The sequence below is a fragment of the Crinia signifera genome, chromosome 4 (assembly GCF_055691185.1).
Source record: "Crinia signifera chromosome 4, ASM5569118v1, whole genome shotgun sequence".
Taxonomy (NCBI): domain Eukaryota; kingdom Metazoa; phylum Chordata; class Amphibia; order Anura; family Myobatrachidae; genus Crinia; species Crinia signifera.
In genome coordinates this window covers 123,946,324-123,962,132 of record NC_139220.1, presented here as the reverse complement: position 1 = coordinate 123,962,132, position 15,809 = coordinate 123,946,324, and the positions used below count along the sequence as shown (strand labels likewise).

Genomic DNA, 15,809 nt, shown 5'->3' with positions numbered 1-15,809 from the left:
GACGTTCCAGCTGCGAAGGTGGGACATGTTTATTAATACATCCCGCCCTTACTAGTATGGAATGACATTATCCATATAAATTGCATGTATTTTTTTTTTTTTTTTAATTACATTACACTGATCACATCATTATGCAATAGTTTTATACACAAATAACATTAATATGTATTTGGCAATGTGTTTGTTTAATATAACTAATTCAAATGATGAACAGATGCTAATTTTTCAATTTTTCACCGGTACAAGCCATAAAGGTTGACAATGAAAAAAAGAAAAAGAAAAAAAATAAAAATAAACAGATGAAGAAATTGGAACAGACCAAGTATGGTAATTACATTATAATCACAGTTGTTTTTGACTTTGAATCTGTTCAAAAAAATTTTTTTAATTTCCGAACACTGAAATTTGGGATTCAAGATAATAGTCCACATTACGTTGAATGCATGTAGTGGTACATTCATCGTTGATTGCATTTACAAGGCGTTCAGGACATATTATAATAGCACAAGAACGCAAAGTAACATGGTTTACTATCCCAGGGATGGATCATCACTGCGACTGCAGTGACAGGGATCATACATTAGTGATGTACAGATCTTGAAGCCAGGGGGTGTGGGGCTGCGCATCCATAATTCTTGCATGACCCATGATGACCTCTCCTATCGCAGTGATCTAATGTGATGGTGCAATATGTAGTCATATGGTAAAATAGGCTATCGCCATCACACAATGTCTGTAGGCAACGACAAAGATGAGCCTTCTATAAGCCGTGTATAATATAAGGTCTGTATAAGGGGTGTTAAATATAAGGTGTGCCTTATTTCTCATTGCATTGTATGGCACTGTATACCATATCCAATGTCATACAATTATTAATTTAAATATCATGACTCCAAAATACTCCATTTATAATGTCACTCTTCCAGTGTATACTCTTTGATACTGCTTAAAAATTTCAGGCTGTTGGTCATGTCAACAGTGGTAGAGTTAACTAGAATGATTATTTAAGTATGCACACATGTGCTGCCTTATTCAGCTGATAGCTTGTATTGTCAAAATTCAGTGAACTTAAACTGGCTATGCGACAATAATGGCAATAAGTTCCATGTAGAAATTATTGTAGTGGCCCCTTTGAACTACTCACATATAAAAAAAAATTTTTTAAATATAAAAACAACATGCCTATTGTTCCAAGGTGAGCCAAATGTGACAATGCTAATGTTATGTGTTTGACCAACAGGAACACACTTGTTGAATGACACGCAAAGGCATGTAATTGAAAATGTTGATGATGTACCTGATACTCAATCCATCGATTCTCAAAGTTTGCCTTTACAAAAAACACAATTGAATGCAGGCAATCAAAAATCAACCATGCTACTACCAGGCCTTCAAGTAGACAACATTGAATCTACCAATCAGGGTAAATTTTCCAAAAGTAATGATACGTTTTATATGTCTTGGGTTGGCAGTCGTTTATTGGCTTACACAATTGTTTATGTAATATGGTGTACTAAGCAATAGGAAAATAAAATGGGAGACTAGCGTGTAGGACCCAGCTATAATAAAAATTACAAAATACCTTGCTTTGTTTTTTAAATGGTCATTTCAGTATGGACCTTTCGGAATGCACATATGATTGTGTTGGAATGTCAGCGAAACATCAATGTATTATGAGGTTCTAGCATTTAATTCTATCAAGACGATGAATTCTAATGGTTAAACGTGTTTTTAAACTTCTTATTTCAACAGTTGATGATATGTATACAATGAATGTCAACACGCCAAAAGACTGCGTACAGGAAGCCTTTCAGCTTTTGCAAAATAATTTAAATGAAGAACTCAAAAATATGCATAATGAAATAAATTGTCTATGCCAAAAAATTGATAACATACAAGAAACACAAAGAAAACAAAATGACACAATTTCAAATCTGTCAAGTTTAATGCAGGATATCGCATCATCACAGTATGTGTCAGCGATCCACTGGCAACAAATTCAAAATAGCATAAACAAAATAGTTTTGACACAATATGAGGCTTTCTGTATCACACGCGGTATTTCAACTTGCATGCAAATATTGCTTGACGCGAAAACTTCAACTGGTGTATTAGAACAAAATTCCTCTGTTTCGGACACTTCCTCTGTTTCCATAGCAGCACCAGATTCTTCAAATTGGATGACTTCATTGACCCCATCAGGAGACAGCATTGAAAATACTAATTCAACATCCTCTGCTGTGGCCTCTGATGTGCAATCTCGAATTAATATGGCATACAAAGCAAGGTCCAGATATGAAGAGATAATGGATCTCAGAGTCAGATTGGAACATGCTAACCAACAGATACAAAATTTAGAAAGTCAGAAGGACAATTCTGATATTGAAGTTTAAGTACTTATGGTAATAATAATTTATCTAGTAATCCTGTAAAAATCTAAAATGTACTGTCAGGTGTACGTGTTTTTTAATTTCTATTTTCTGTTCTAACAGAGTTCGCATGTTGTTTGAAATCTTATACTCGTTTTACTGAAGAAGTTGGACAGTTTACAAGCCTGCAGTATATGACCTTTGAGAACATTTCCAGCAAAGTTGGAAACTGTATTCATCTAATGGTGAGATTTGGTTTCCCTAACATTTTTAAAGTCTTTAAATTCATATTAGGTAAACTGATGTTGTTGCCGCATTCACCTCGACAATGGCCAATCAGAAAAACTATGTGCCCTCGAATAGCCTTTAAAATGGACTAATATGTGTTCATGGTCATGAATGTATTTTTTTTTTCCTGTAGTTGTGAACTGATTTAGAAATGTATTAATAGTAATCATTTCCCCACTTAAAATTATGCGAGCACATAGTCAGAAACAGCACTGTGGTTGGCTTCAGACGGTGCAGGTAACAATGGCTTGTTCCACCGTAAAAAACCACAAAACACCACTTTGTCTAGGAGATTCAAGTACCCCACAAATATGGTAGACTATTACCCCTGTATAGCCAGTTACCCACAAAATAATTTCAACATCCGTACTGCTGGTTGCATACATAGCCCACACTGCTTTAGAATACATGCATTGAAAGCGTTTCGAGTCACCATTATGCAAAAAATGATCCCACTGTTGCTGGAAAATCAAATAATGGCGCCCCTATTGATGCTTAGATATATAATATCCCCTGTAGTGCCACAGACACATATGAAGCACTATAAACATCAATTTAAAACCACTATTTCTGCTTACACACATAATATACCACATAATGCACCTTGAAGTGCCTATTGCATAAATCATAAACCAACTGTTAACATTACCCTAAAATGTGGACCCTGCGCTGACGTTTGCACAGGTATTGCATCCTGTAATGTTGCTTGCATATGTCGAGCAATATATTGTGTTAATCATCCCTAGCACCACCATCACTGATTAGACTGTATACAGTTGATGATTGTTGCTCCCTCCTCTAATATTATTGTACTAATATTATTATACAAATAATAAATACCCAATTAACTGTATTAAACCTTTTTTATTCATGTCTTAAGCAAAGCTTATGTTTGATTATTTCAATTGTAGTTCCTCAAAAAATTTAAAACATTACGTGTATAGCTCATTTTCCAGACAAGTATTAAACTCAGTGATCCACTAATTTACAAAATATCAACGTTGCGAATCAAATATATCCAATAAATGCAAAACTTTAGAAATTTAGAATTTTAAAGGCATCAAAACATTAATGCAGTTGCTCATTTTAACTTTTAAAAATAAGTAGTACAGTTATATATGTAAGGATTTTCATAAGATGTTTGAATATCTTATTTTTATAATTGTCTTGTAATCGCGTTTTCAGGTACGGATGGATACTCTTTGAAGACACCCTTAGGCATGTGAAATCAAGGGAACCAAGTTGAAAAAACGTTTCTTCACTGAAAGAGAAGAATTATAATTAGATGTCATATACTGCTTGAACTAATTGTCCAAAAATAAAGTGATAGACACCAAGGTGAATACAACAAATATATACCTGCCACGCAAAATCAACATCAGTGTTTCCCAATGATGGTCCACCAGGCACACTGATATTGCAGGTGTTTGTGATATCCAGTCTTCAACAAAGATGGTTTAATCAGAATAGCTCATGTAAAAATTGAGTCACCGGTACTGAAGGCTGGATATCTACCCGACCTACACTTCCTTGAGGACCATGCTTGGGTAAGCCTGATGTAATTTAAAAACATGTTATTTATGACATGCAATATAATATTTAATTCCTTCACAACTACTTAATAATTATTGCTTTGGACTTATGGTTCTTTTAAATCCTCTCCATTTAATGTTTCAACTTAAATTTTTCTGAAGAATAACACATAACTGTCCAGTTTCTCCAGTTAATATTTTGGTCATTATTGTTCTTTTATTATAGTAAAGAGATATAGGGCCTTATTAGAAATTCACTCTGACAAAATCCTTCTTAGATGGTCAAAAGCATGTGCACTGCAGGTGGGGCAGATGTTACTTGTGCAGAGAGATGTAGTTTTGGGTGGGGTTTTACTTCAATTTAAGATCTATATTGCAGTGTAAAACAAAGCTGTCGGTATATTACCTGCACAGAATCAAAACTACTCACCCAAATCTAATTCTCTCTGCTCATTATGCATCTGCCCCACCTGCAGTGCACATGGTTTTGTCCATCTAAGAAGAATTTTGTCAGAGTGCATTCGAATAAGGACCATAATTCTGATCTCACCAAGTATAAATCTTAGTAAGCCGTATGGCAATAATACAGGTTTAACCAAGATTGTGTATTCAACGGTGTTTTAGATTTTCTTTTTTTAATCACTGTACTTTTATGAGTAGTGACAGCACTGTCCAGTAAAAACTTCATTACTTGACTCTAGTGTCACTAAGAGGATTACGACTTAAAGCTACAGTCATTTTAAATTTCTGAAAGTGGATGTGCCGCTCAGAAGCTGCACAAAAACAGTAAAGCTAATGTGTGCAACCACATGGATCAATGCTGTATTTTAGGGACAACTGTGGCAGATGTGTCAAGCTATAAGAAGAGATAAATACAAGGGTGATAAGGAGAGATAAACATTGAGCCAATCACCTGCTAACTGCCAATTTACAAACACAGCATGTGGCATGATAGTTAGCAGTTGATTGGCTGGACATTTATCTCTCCTTATCACCCCTGCATTTATCTCTAGTTAAAGCTTGATACATCTGTGCCACTATTTTGCAGATGTAAATGTTAGTACGTGTTGGGTCCCGGCACTTATTATACATCCAAATGACCCATACCAATTGTTTTTTACTGCCATCATTGAAGACTTGTACAGAATTTTTACTCTGTAAACAGTATCCTCAGGATCATCATGATACAGGATATCAACAATGTTCCTATGCTAAATGGTTTAAAAAAAAATAAAAATTGCTTGTTTAATGATCATCCAGCGTAACTTCTGTTTCTTTTATATATAAACAAAGCCTGCGTTAGATAGTGTAATAAAGAGTGTGCAATAGGGGGCAATACATGGACATAGATTTGACTGATGCAGGCAGACATGCACCAAACTTTTCGGACAGTAAATGTCATGTACACGTCACAGGAGAAGAGGGAATAACAGCATTTCTAAGTCAATTTTAATTGGGAATAATACCCTCTTCCATGGCCCACTACAATGTCTTCTAACAGCATTGAACTAAAGCATTTAAAACAACCTTGTACAAAATAGTAATAAATAGTAGATGCAAATCATGTATAGGACATAATTGGATGTTAATTTAACAGCAATTAGCTGATGATAACCTTGACTAATCATTATCCAATCGGTTTTCAAGAAGGTAGCTGTACAACTTAGTTATTTAAACAGATTGCATTCAGCTGTGTAACATTACTTAAAGATTATACTTCAAAAAATACTTTTAAGTTAGCATAATAAAATGATCTCCGAAGCAAAAACAGCTGTTTGTCAATGCTATATTACATTGCATCCGATTGTTGAATAAAGGTTTGCAGATTCACTTGGCAGTATAACTTAGTTATGGAGCGGAGTAGGCCTATTCACAGTCATTTAAAAAATCGACCAAGGGTAAATTTCACTGTGAGGGGGATGTGTTAATTAGTCTCAAGGTCTGTGGTGACATTGAGAAGGAAGCTCTGCTCGCTGTCAGCGTTCGACCATAGTATTTAATACCCTATACTGTAAACAGTAAATCATATCTGAAGGATCAGTCACACAACAAATCACAATGAACTGAATATTCTATGCGAAGTGGCATGTAATATTTAGTTTGAGTTTCAGTTTCACATTTTACAACATTTTATTCAACAATACTACCTCCAGCCTGTTATGTAAATGGCCCTGATCGTTTATCAAAAATACATTAAATTAAATACAATTAAATTATGTCTGTGGGACTCAACGTTATTAAGGGCACGAGTGTATTAAAATGTCTAAATTTGATGACAAAAGCTATCCTGTTTGCAAAAGTATCAAATTTGCGTGCAGAGAATGCAAATGGAAAGATCACGGTCTTACAAATATTCTTTTACCTTTGTCGAATCATTAAGCATCTTCACATCACACATTTTAAACCATGTGGGATGGTTGAAACGTCACAGCAGGGGTCATCACAAAAATGTTCAGAGATTCGTCCATTGGTATACTCGCACTCCTAAAAATGTATGGCATACCTACATTTAAAAAAAAAAAATTATGGTGTAACTGTTAATGATTACATATCAAAATAATTGTACATTTATGTATTAAAAAAATATATATTTTCAAAACTGACTGCAAGTACACAATATTGAAAAAAAAAAAATTTATTTTGCTTGTTTCCTTGGTCTCCAACCACTATTTAACTTACCTTCAAAAATAAGTTAATATCTGTCTCCTGTTCTCATCACCATCATAACCAAAATGTGTAACCTTTCCTTCTCTACTGGTGTCATTCCCTCATTGTTGAAACATGTAGTTATTAGCCTGATTCTGAAAAAACAGAATTCTGATCAAAGCTCTGTCTCAAACTAACATCCCTTTTCGCATCTTCCATGCACCTCCAAACTACTTGAAAGACTTGACTAACCTCGCCTCACACAATCTTTCTCAACTCAAACAACTTACTGGACCCTCTTCAGTCATGATTTCCTGCCCAACACTCCACAGAGACAGCACTGAATAAAGTTGTGAATGATCTGGTCACTGCTAAATGTAAAGGCCAATATTCAATATTAATGCTTCTAGATCTCTCTGCTTTTTGACACAGTTGACCATTCACTTATCATAAAAACAGTACAATCCCTAGGTATTAAAGACACAGCCCCCTCTTGGTTCTCATCCTACCTATCGAACCGCTCCTTTAGTGTTCGTTTATCTGATTCTATCTCCTCTTCACTACCTCTTTCAGTTGTAGTACCTCATGGTTCAGTTTTAGGTCCTCTACTTCAATCTATACCTCATGTTTTGGGAAAATAATTAGGTCCTTTGGAATTTCTGTATCATCTGTATGCGGATGATACTCAGCTCTACCTATCCACCCCAGACCTGTCCCCATCTGCATAGAGCCGTGTCTATGAATGCCTCTCTGCTGTTTCATCATAGATGTCATTTTGCCACATCTAACTTTATATCTCAACAACAGAATTAATTAATTATATGACAATTTTAAGTGTTATACAAATACTTGAATTGTTCTTTTTTGTTAAATGAAAAAAAGGGTAAACTTACCAATTTAATGTATGATAGTGAAAACCAAAATCCTTAATCAAATCTTTAGATTTAAAGTGTGAACAATTGGAACCAACGTGAAAACAGGAAAATTGAGCAAATCAAAACATTCTCCAAAAAAAGCTGAAAAATAAACATTTGGACCAAACAGTTTGAATATGAATCCATCCAAAAAGGTGTGATTTAATCCATCTTCATATGAAACGCAATTGCACGCAGGAAATCCTTTACATCCAACACACCTAGTTGTGCGAAACAGCGCTGTAAGGCATCTTCTCTGGTCACAATTTCTCTTTTTGGCGGAGTACGCAAGACATTATATCTGACTTTCTCTAAATTTGCCATTGTAATCTGTTGTTCTTTGTGCAGATATTTGATAAGCTTGTACACCCCAAATTTGTTTTGGCCCAGAAGAATGCTCCAACGCCGATGCCACCCTTCCAATTTATTTTGTGTGCGTGGCATTCCATGGACCATATTCTCGTGGACTGACCACAAGCAGGGTGGGAAAAGGGGTGGAGCACGGCTTTGACTGCGGCTTCGTGGTCTTATACGTCCTAAAACGTAATTCTCTTCGAAATAATCCAAAACTGGCGCTGCATTTGTAGGCATATCAGTTTTCAATAGCTCGAAAGCTGACGGAATATCTTCTGGAGGAAGAAATGAAAGTGCTTGAAGTTGTCGTAATTGCAAAGAAAAATCGTTGTCTTGCCCATATTGCACCGCTAAGCCAGATGATTGGATCTTACGCCACAAATTCTGTCCGAGGTGGAACAAGCAGCATTTATGTGTACTTGCAGGAAATGCTTGCTTTGCAGCTTTGATGGCAGACATCTCAAAGTCTGTCAATATATACAGTGGACTAAATTCTATACCATATTCATGGGCATAGTCCTGCAAGTCATCAAAAAAACGTGAGTAACAAATCTCTGTCTTGCTACTCAGTAGACCGTAAACCAAGGGCACAAATCTTTGGGAACTACCATCAGTTCCCACCATAGCATGAATTGTATATATTTGGCGGAAAATGTTAGGACAAGTTTTGAATGTTCCGTCCATCAGCCAGTAGGGGGCCTCCTGAAGTTTGCGCAGGTTGCACTCTGTGGCAAACAGCATTACTCTTTCATTAGCAAAACTGCTATCTCTGCCAAGGAATTTTATCTGATCTATAAATTTCAAGTTATGTGGAACAGTGATTTCATCTAAACTCCTCGGCTCTGGAGGACCATCCTCTCTCCTGACACGTTTCACTATTTTGCGTAGCGATTCACTATTGGGCATGCATGCCGCGCTAGAAACGGGCATTTCACCCGTTACATTCTGTATAATTACCGACGGGGCATCATTCGTTTCTCTTGCCTGCTGTTTAATTTTAAACTTGGCTAAAGCGACATCAGTTTTCTCAGCTTTTGGCGTGTGAGTGTGCTCGCCATGTCTATTCAAATGATGTTGGCCGTCAATGATGGTGGTTTTGGCATAGCTTCCACACGGTCCAGTAACTTTCTCAGTGCAGTGCCAGTAAACCACATCACCCCGCTGTTTATTTTTAGCCATGAGATATCCGTCGATATTTAAGAGCATACCTTTTTTTGCAGGAATCAAACGACAAGACATACCAACAGACATTGTTCTAGTAATTCCTCAAGAGCGCTGACAATCACAATGCTTGATCACTGCCAGGACAGGGACCGTTACTTTAAAATGCCTATTTATATACTTGTGTGACTATGGAGGAGGAGTTCGTAATACATGTATGGATTAACAAATAGAATTGTAGAATATTGAAATGTGGCATTACACGTGCATTAAATAAGATTTTGTTTGTAATATACGGTACAAGGTGTACGTACGCTATTGGTAGATTTTAAATTGAGGGAGGAGTAGGCTTAAATAATATGTGGCGGGCATCACAGGGGACCAGTGGAGAACGGGCAGCTGGACTTGACTTATACAGTTTAATACAGTATGTGTGCGATTTAGTCATGTGAGTGTTGGAATTCACAAGCTCCCTTTGTGGTTTCTATGCAGCATATTAGGTGCAACATACACAAGGCTCTACATGGCTGTGTATCGGAGACATTGGGCATGGAACGGTCTGAGCTGATGGATAATCGGGTGTTCAAATACAAGGCACCCTAATGGAATCTGTTTGTTATGCAGGAGTAGTCAAGGCAGGCAATGATAGTATGGTGCACTGGCCTGGGGGATGAAAAGGACGGGTTCTGGAAGTGGTTTCCAAACCCCTAGCTAGTGGTGGTGGAAGGGGGAGCATGCGGGCAGGGAGCGTGCGGCACCGAGCTGTAGGCGTAGCGGGATGAAATGAAGGCGCCTAGGACGGAGCTGCTGGCTGTGCTGGCAGAGTGGGGACATGCGAGAGGAGCCATCAGCGCCGGGCTGGGGGATGAGGAGGATGGGTTCTGGAAGTGGTTCCCAAACCCCTAGCTGGTGGTGGTGGAAGGGGGAGCATGCGGGCAGGGAGCGTGCGGCACCGAGCTGTAGGCGTAGCGGGATGAAATTAAGGCGCCTAGGACGGAGCTGCTGGCTGTGCTGGCAGAGTGGGGACATGCGAGAGGAGCCATCAGCGCCGGGCTGGGGGATGAGAAGGATGGGTTCTGGAAGTGGTTTCCAAACCCCTAGCTGGTGGTGGTGGAAGGGAAAGGATGCGGGCAGGGAGCGGGAGGAGCTGGCCTGTAGGTGTGGTGGCTTCCTGTAAGGCGCCCTAATGGAAGCTGCGGGCGCCGCTGGCTGAATTGGCGGCGGACATACAGGGCAGCGCTGGGCAGGGGGAGGTGAAGCAGGGGGCGCTGGGCAGGGGGCCGGCAGGCTACGTGATGATGCTTATAAGGCGCCTAATGGAAGCTGCGGGCGCCGCTGGATGAATTGGCGGCGGACATACAGGGCAGCGCTGGGCAGGGGGAGGTGAAGCAGGGGGCTGCCAGGCTGCAGGATGAATTGGCGGCGGACATACAGGGCAGCGCTGGGCAGGGGGAGGTGAAGCAGGGGGCGCTGGGCAGGGGACCGGCAGGCTACGTGATGATGCTTATAAGGCGCCTAATGGAAGCTGCGGGCGCCGCTGGCTGAATTGGCGGCGGACATACAGGGCAGCGCTGGGCAGGGGGAGGTGAAGCAGGGGGCTGACAGGCTGCAGGATGAATTGGCGGCGGACATACAGGGCAGCGCTGGGCAGGGGGAGGTGAAGCAGGGGGCGCTGGGCAGGGGGCCGGCAGGGTACGTGATGATGCTTGTAAGGCGCCTAATGGAAGCTGCGGGCGCCGCTGGATGAATTGGCGGCGGACATACAGGGCAGCGCTGGGCAGGGGGAGGTGAAGCAGGGGGCGCTGGGCAGGGGACCGGCAGGCTACGTGATGATGCTTGTAAGGCGCCTAATGGAAGCTGCGGGCGCCGCTGGATGAATTGGCGGCGGACAAACAGGGCAGCGCTGGGCAGGGGGAGGTGAAGCAGGGGGCGCTGGGCAGGGGACCGGCAGGCTACGTGATGATGCTTATAAGGCGCCTAATGGAAGCTGCGGGCGCCGCTGGATGAATTGGCGGCGGACATACAGGGCAGCGCTGGGCAGGGGGAGGTGAAGCAGGGGGCGCTGGGCAGGGGACCGGCAGGCTACGTGATGATGCTTGTAAGGCGCCTAATGGAAGCTGCGGGCGCCGCTGGATGAATTGGCGGCGGACAAACAGGGCAGCGCTGGGCAGGGGGAGGTGAAGCAGGGGGCTGACAGGCTGCAGGATGAATTGGCGGCGGACATACAGGGCAGCGCTGGGCAGGGGGAGGTGAAGCAGGGGGCGCTGGGCAGGGGACCGGCAGGCTACGTGATGATGCTTATAAGGCGCCTAATGGAAGCTGCGGGCGCCGCTGGCTGAATTGGCGGCGGACATACAGGGCAGCGCTGGGCAGGGGGAGGTGAAGCAGGGGGCTGACAGGCTGCAGGATGAATTGGCGGCGGACATACAGGGCAGCGCTGGGCAGGGGGAGGTGAAGCAGGGGGCTGACAGGCTGCAGGATGAATTGGCGGCGGACATACAGGGCAGCGCTGGGCAGGGGGAGGTGAAGCAGGGGGCGCTGGGCAGGGGACCGGCAGGCTACGTGATGATGCTTGTAAGGCGCCTAATGGAAGCTGCGGGCGCCGCTGGATGAATTGGCGGCGGACAAACAGGGCAGCGCTGGGCAGGGGGAGGTGAAGCAGGGGGCGCTGGGCAGGGGACCGGCAGGCTACGTGATGATGCTTATAAGGCGCCTAATGGAAGCTGCGGGCGCCGCTGGATGAATTGGCGGCGGACATACAGGGCAGCGCTGGGCAGGGGGAGGTGAAGCAGGGGGCGCTGGGCAGGGGACCGGCAGGCTACGTGATGATGCTTGTAAGGCGCCTAATGGAAGCTGCGGGCGCCGCTGGATGAATTGGCGGCGGACAAACAGGGCAGCGCTGGGCAGGGGGAGGTGAAGCAGGGGGCTGACAGGCTGCAGGATGAATTGGCGGCGGACATACAGGGCAGCGCTGGGCAGGGGGAGGTGAAGCAGGGGGCGCTGGGCAGGGGACCGGCAGGCTACGTGATGATGCTTATAAGGCGCCTAATGGAAGCTGCGGGCGCCGCTGGCTGAATTGGCGGCGGACATACAGGGCAGCGCTGGGCAGGGGGAGGTGAAGCAGGGGGCTGACAGGCTGCAGGATGAATTGGCGGCGGACATACAGGGCAGCGCTGGGCAGGGGGAGGTGAAGCAGGGGGCGCTGGGCAGGGGACCGGCAGGCTACGTGATGATGCTTGTAAGGCGCCTAATGGAAGCTGCGGGCGCCGCTGGATGAATTGGCGGCGGACAAACAGGGCAGCGCTGGGCAGGGGGAGGTGAAGCAGGGGGCGCTGGGCAGGGGACCGGCAGGCTACGTGATGATGCTTATAAGGCGCCTAATGGAAGCTGCGGGCGCCGCTGGATGAATTGGCGGCGGACATACAGGGCAGCGCTGGGCAGGGGGAGGTGAAGCAGGGGGCGCTGGGCAGGGGACCGGCAGGCTACGTGATGATGCTTGTAAGGCGCCTAATGGAAGCTGCGGGCGCCGCTGGATGAATTGGCGGCGGACAAACAGGGCAGCGCTGGGCAGGGGGAGGTGAAGCAGGGGGCTGACAGGCTGCAGGATGAATTGGCGGCGGACATACAGGGCAGCGCTGGGCAGGGGGAGGTGAAGCAGGGGGCTGACAGGCTGCAGGATGAATTGGCGGCGGACATACAGGGCAGCGCTGGGCAGGGGGAGGTGAAGCAGGGGGCGCTGGGCAGGGGGCCGGCAGGCTACGTGATGATGCTTGTAAGGCGCCTAATGGAAGCTGCGGGCGCCGCTGGCTGAATTGGCGGCGGACATACAGGGCAGCGCTGGGCAGGGGGAGGTGAAGCAGGGGGCTTACAGGCTGCAGGATGAATTGGCGGCGGACATACAGGGCAGCGCTGGGCAGGGGGAGGTGAAGCAGGGGGCTGCCAGGCTGCATGATGAATTGGCGGCGGACATACAGGGCAGCGCTGGGCAGGGGGAGGTGAAGCAGGGGGCGCTGGGCAGGGGGCCGGCAGGCTACGTGATGATGCTTATAAGGCGCCTAATGGAAGCTGCGGGCGCCGCTGGATGAATTGGCGGCGGACAAACAGGGCAGCGCTGGGCAGGGGGAGGTGAAGCAGGGGGCTGCCAGGCTGCAGGATGAATTGGCGGCGGACATATAGGGCAGCGCTGGGCAGGGGGAGGTGAAGCAGGGGGCGCTGGGCAGGGGGCCGGCAGGGTACGTGATGATGCTTGTAAGGCGCCTAATGGAAGCTGCGGGCGCCGCTGGATGAATTGGCGGCGGACATACAGGGCAGCGCTGGGCAGGGGGAGGTGAAGCTGGGTGCTGGCAGGCTGCGCAATGGCCGATCATGGTGGGGCTCGAGGGGTAAAGCAGCGGCCAGGGAGCAGGAGTCGCAAAAGACATGTCGATCCAGTGTATGTCTATCATTCATTTATCGTTGTGTGTTTCTCTGTATAATAAATTTGTCGATTTAAGTCCATGTCTATCATCATTATTTGTCGATCATTGAAAGTGTCAGTGACAGCAAATGTCGATGTATTAGCTGTCTATTTATGAGTTGTCGAACAATATACATGTCGAAGAATTTAAAGTGTCTATGATAGTACATGTCGATGTATTAGCTGTCTATATTTTTAAGTGTCTAACTATATCACTGTCTGTGAAGTAGTTGTCGAACATTTATTGATGTCTAATAATGGTGTGTCGATGTAATATATTGTCTACAAAAAGTTTGGCGCTATTTGTAACGTCGACGTAAATTATTCCTAGTTAAACACTGTGTCTAACATTACGATTCGAACATTGACATGTCTAACTCAAACCTTTGTCGTTCGAATTAAAATGTCTGTGTATAAATATTCTACCTTAAAAAAGTCGTTCCTGCATGCATGTCTATGTATCGCTGTCGAACATATTTCTGCCGTCCTTCTATGCTTCGCAGCCGCGTCCCAGATCCGCCAGCATTTACCCTGCACAGAAACAAAATGATTTAATAAACTGTAACTCCCTGTGCACATGTTACATCTGCCCCACCTGCAGTGCACATGGTTTTGTCTATTAAAAAAGGAGTTTGCTTTTGCAAACTAACCTCAATCACTGTCTGTATGTCACTCTATAGTATTTGTCACATGTCAATTGTGATATGAACTGAAAATGCTCACTTCACAGCATACTTGCCTATTTTTGAAAACTAGGGTTACATTTAATAAAGTTCGATTAGGGATTTTTGCAGATTTTTAGGCAACAAAATGGCGTTATCGCATTTTTTCCCCAAAATCGCGTACTTAATATGGTGCGCAAAGTCCTGGAATTCGCACATTTTGTGCGATAGCTCACACTTTCTAACGTGCAGGTTTAAATTCACATTTTTAACGCATCCAGATGTATTCCTATTCAAAAGTATATAAATCACTTATTTAATGGGATGCGCAAATGGAATTCTCATTTCTGAGGTGTCTAAACATCGCCAAAGTTTCAGACCGGGTCCTGATGGGCAAATTGGGCCAGAAGCAACTTTGGACAAGTGCAGAAATGGTTAAATTTCACACAGGTATCCTCATTTTTAATCAAAAACTCTGGTACTTATGTACTAACTGGGCTGCCAATTTTGAAATCGGGTCCATCGCATCGCATCGCATCCGACCATATCGCATGCGATGCGATGGACCCGATTTTTCCATAGGATTCAATGTTAAAATGGACTGAGTCCATTTTAACATGGAATTCAATGGGAAAAAGGGGTCCTTTTCATACCCCTACTATCCAAGTGGGCATGGAGTTGGATATAAACCTGTGGCGAGCGTAGAGAGCCACCGAGCCCGAAGCGTGGCGAGCGTAGCGAGCCCCGCGAGGGGACACAGAATACCGTCCCCTCACGGGGCTCGCTTCACTCGCCACGCTTCGGGCTCGGTGGCTCGCTACGCTCGCCACAGGTTTATATCCAACCCCATCCCCACTTGGATAGTAGGGGTATGAAAAGGACCCCTTTTTCCCATTGAATTCCATGTTAAAATGGACTCGGTCCATTTTAACATGGAATCCTATTGAAAAATCGGGTCATCGCATCGCATGCGATATGGTCGTATGCAATGCGATGCGAGGCGATATCGCATCTCATCTGATTGTATGCCTTAAGTTAAGGCATACAATAAAAAAATCGGCAGCCCAGATAATACATAAGTACCAAAACTCCCCTACATATACCCCCAACATCATTAGGGACACCTGTGAGGGTTTAAGAGATGGAGATTGTGCAGAGTGGTTTGGAGTTGACTGTGATTTTGACCGTTTGGAGGAGCTGCGCAGGAGGAGGGAGGAAACTGCGCGCCACATCTAGGTACCCCGAGTACTGCGTACTTCACGTAGGTAATCATGCTAGGCTGTACCTGGACTCCCGCTCTGATCACCATGTTGTGGGGATGTTTAGGCCGAACCGCAATAACCTGTTGGACTTATATGAGCAGGTGAGAGATGATTTGGACCCTTACGGGGGTGTCAACTATGCAGTGTCAGGGCTGCAGAAATTAA

The 15,809-nt window shown here is 44.3% G+C and overlaps 1 protein-coding gene and 1 long non-coding RNA gene across 4 annotated transcripts; one reads left to right on the top strand and one right to left on the bottom strand.

Moving 5' to 3' along the window:
- Positions 1-1,891: 1,891 nt before the first annotated feature.
- On the top strand, positions 1,892-4,512 carry LOC146074378 (uncharacterized). The gene is made up of 3 exons (XR_014473421.1): positions 1,892-2,402; positions 2,493-2,614; positions 3,843-4,512. It is a non-coding gene; the product is annotated as an uncharacterized LOC146074378 (long non-coding RNA).
- On the bottom strand, positions 3,379-9,844 carry LOC146074377 (uncharacterized). 3 transcript variants are annotated; one of them, XR_014473420.1, is made up of 4 exons: positions 7,729-7,805; positions 6,869-6,990; positions 6,552-6,692; positions 3,379-3,918 (listed from the first exon to the last, which is right to left on the bottom strand). XR_014473420.1 is itself a non-coding variant. In XM_083182365.1 (3 exons), the coding sequence occupies exon 1, from the start codon at positions 9,352-9,354 to the stop codon at positions 7,912-7,914; it is 1,443 nt and encodes a 480-aa protein (XP_083038491.1). In that variant the 5' UTR covers positions 9,355-9,844; the 3' UTR covers positions 3,379-3,918; positions 6,552-6,692; positions 7,729-7,911. The 3 variants fall into 3 exon arrangements, 1 of the variants encoding a protein (XP_083038491.1); XR_014473419.1 differs by lacking the exon at positions 7,729-7,805 and having other exon boundaries at positions 6,869-7,684; XM_083182365.1 differs by lacking the exon at positions 6,869-6,990 and having other exon boundaries at positions 7,729-9,844.
- Between the last annotated feature and the right edge of the window lie 5,965 nt (positions 9,845-15,809).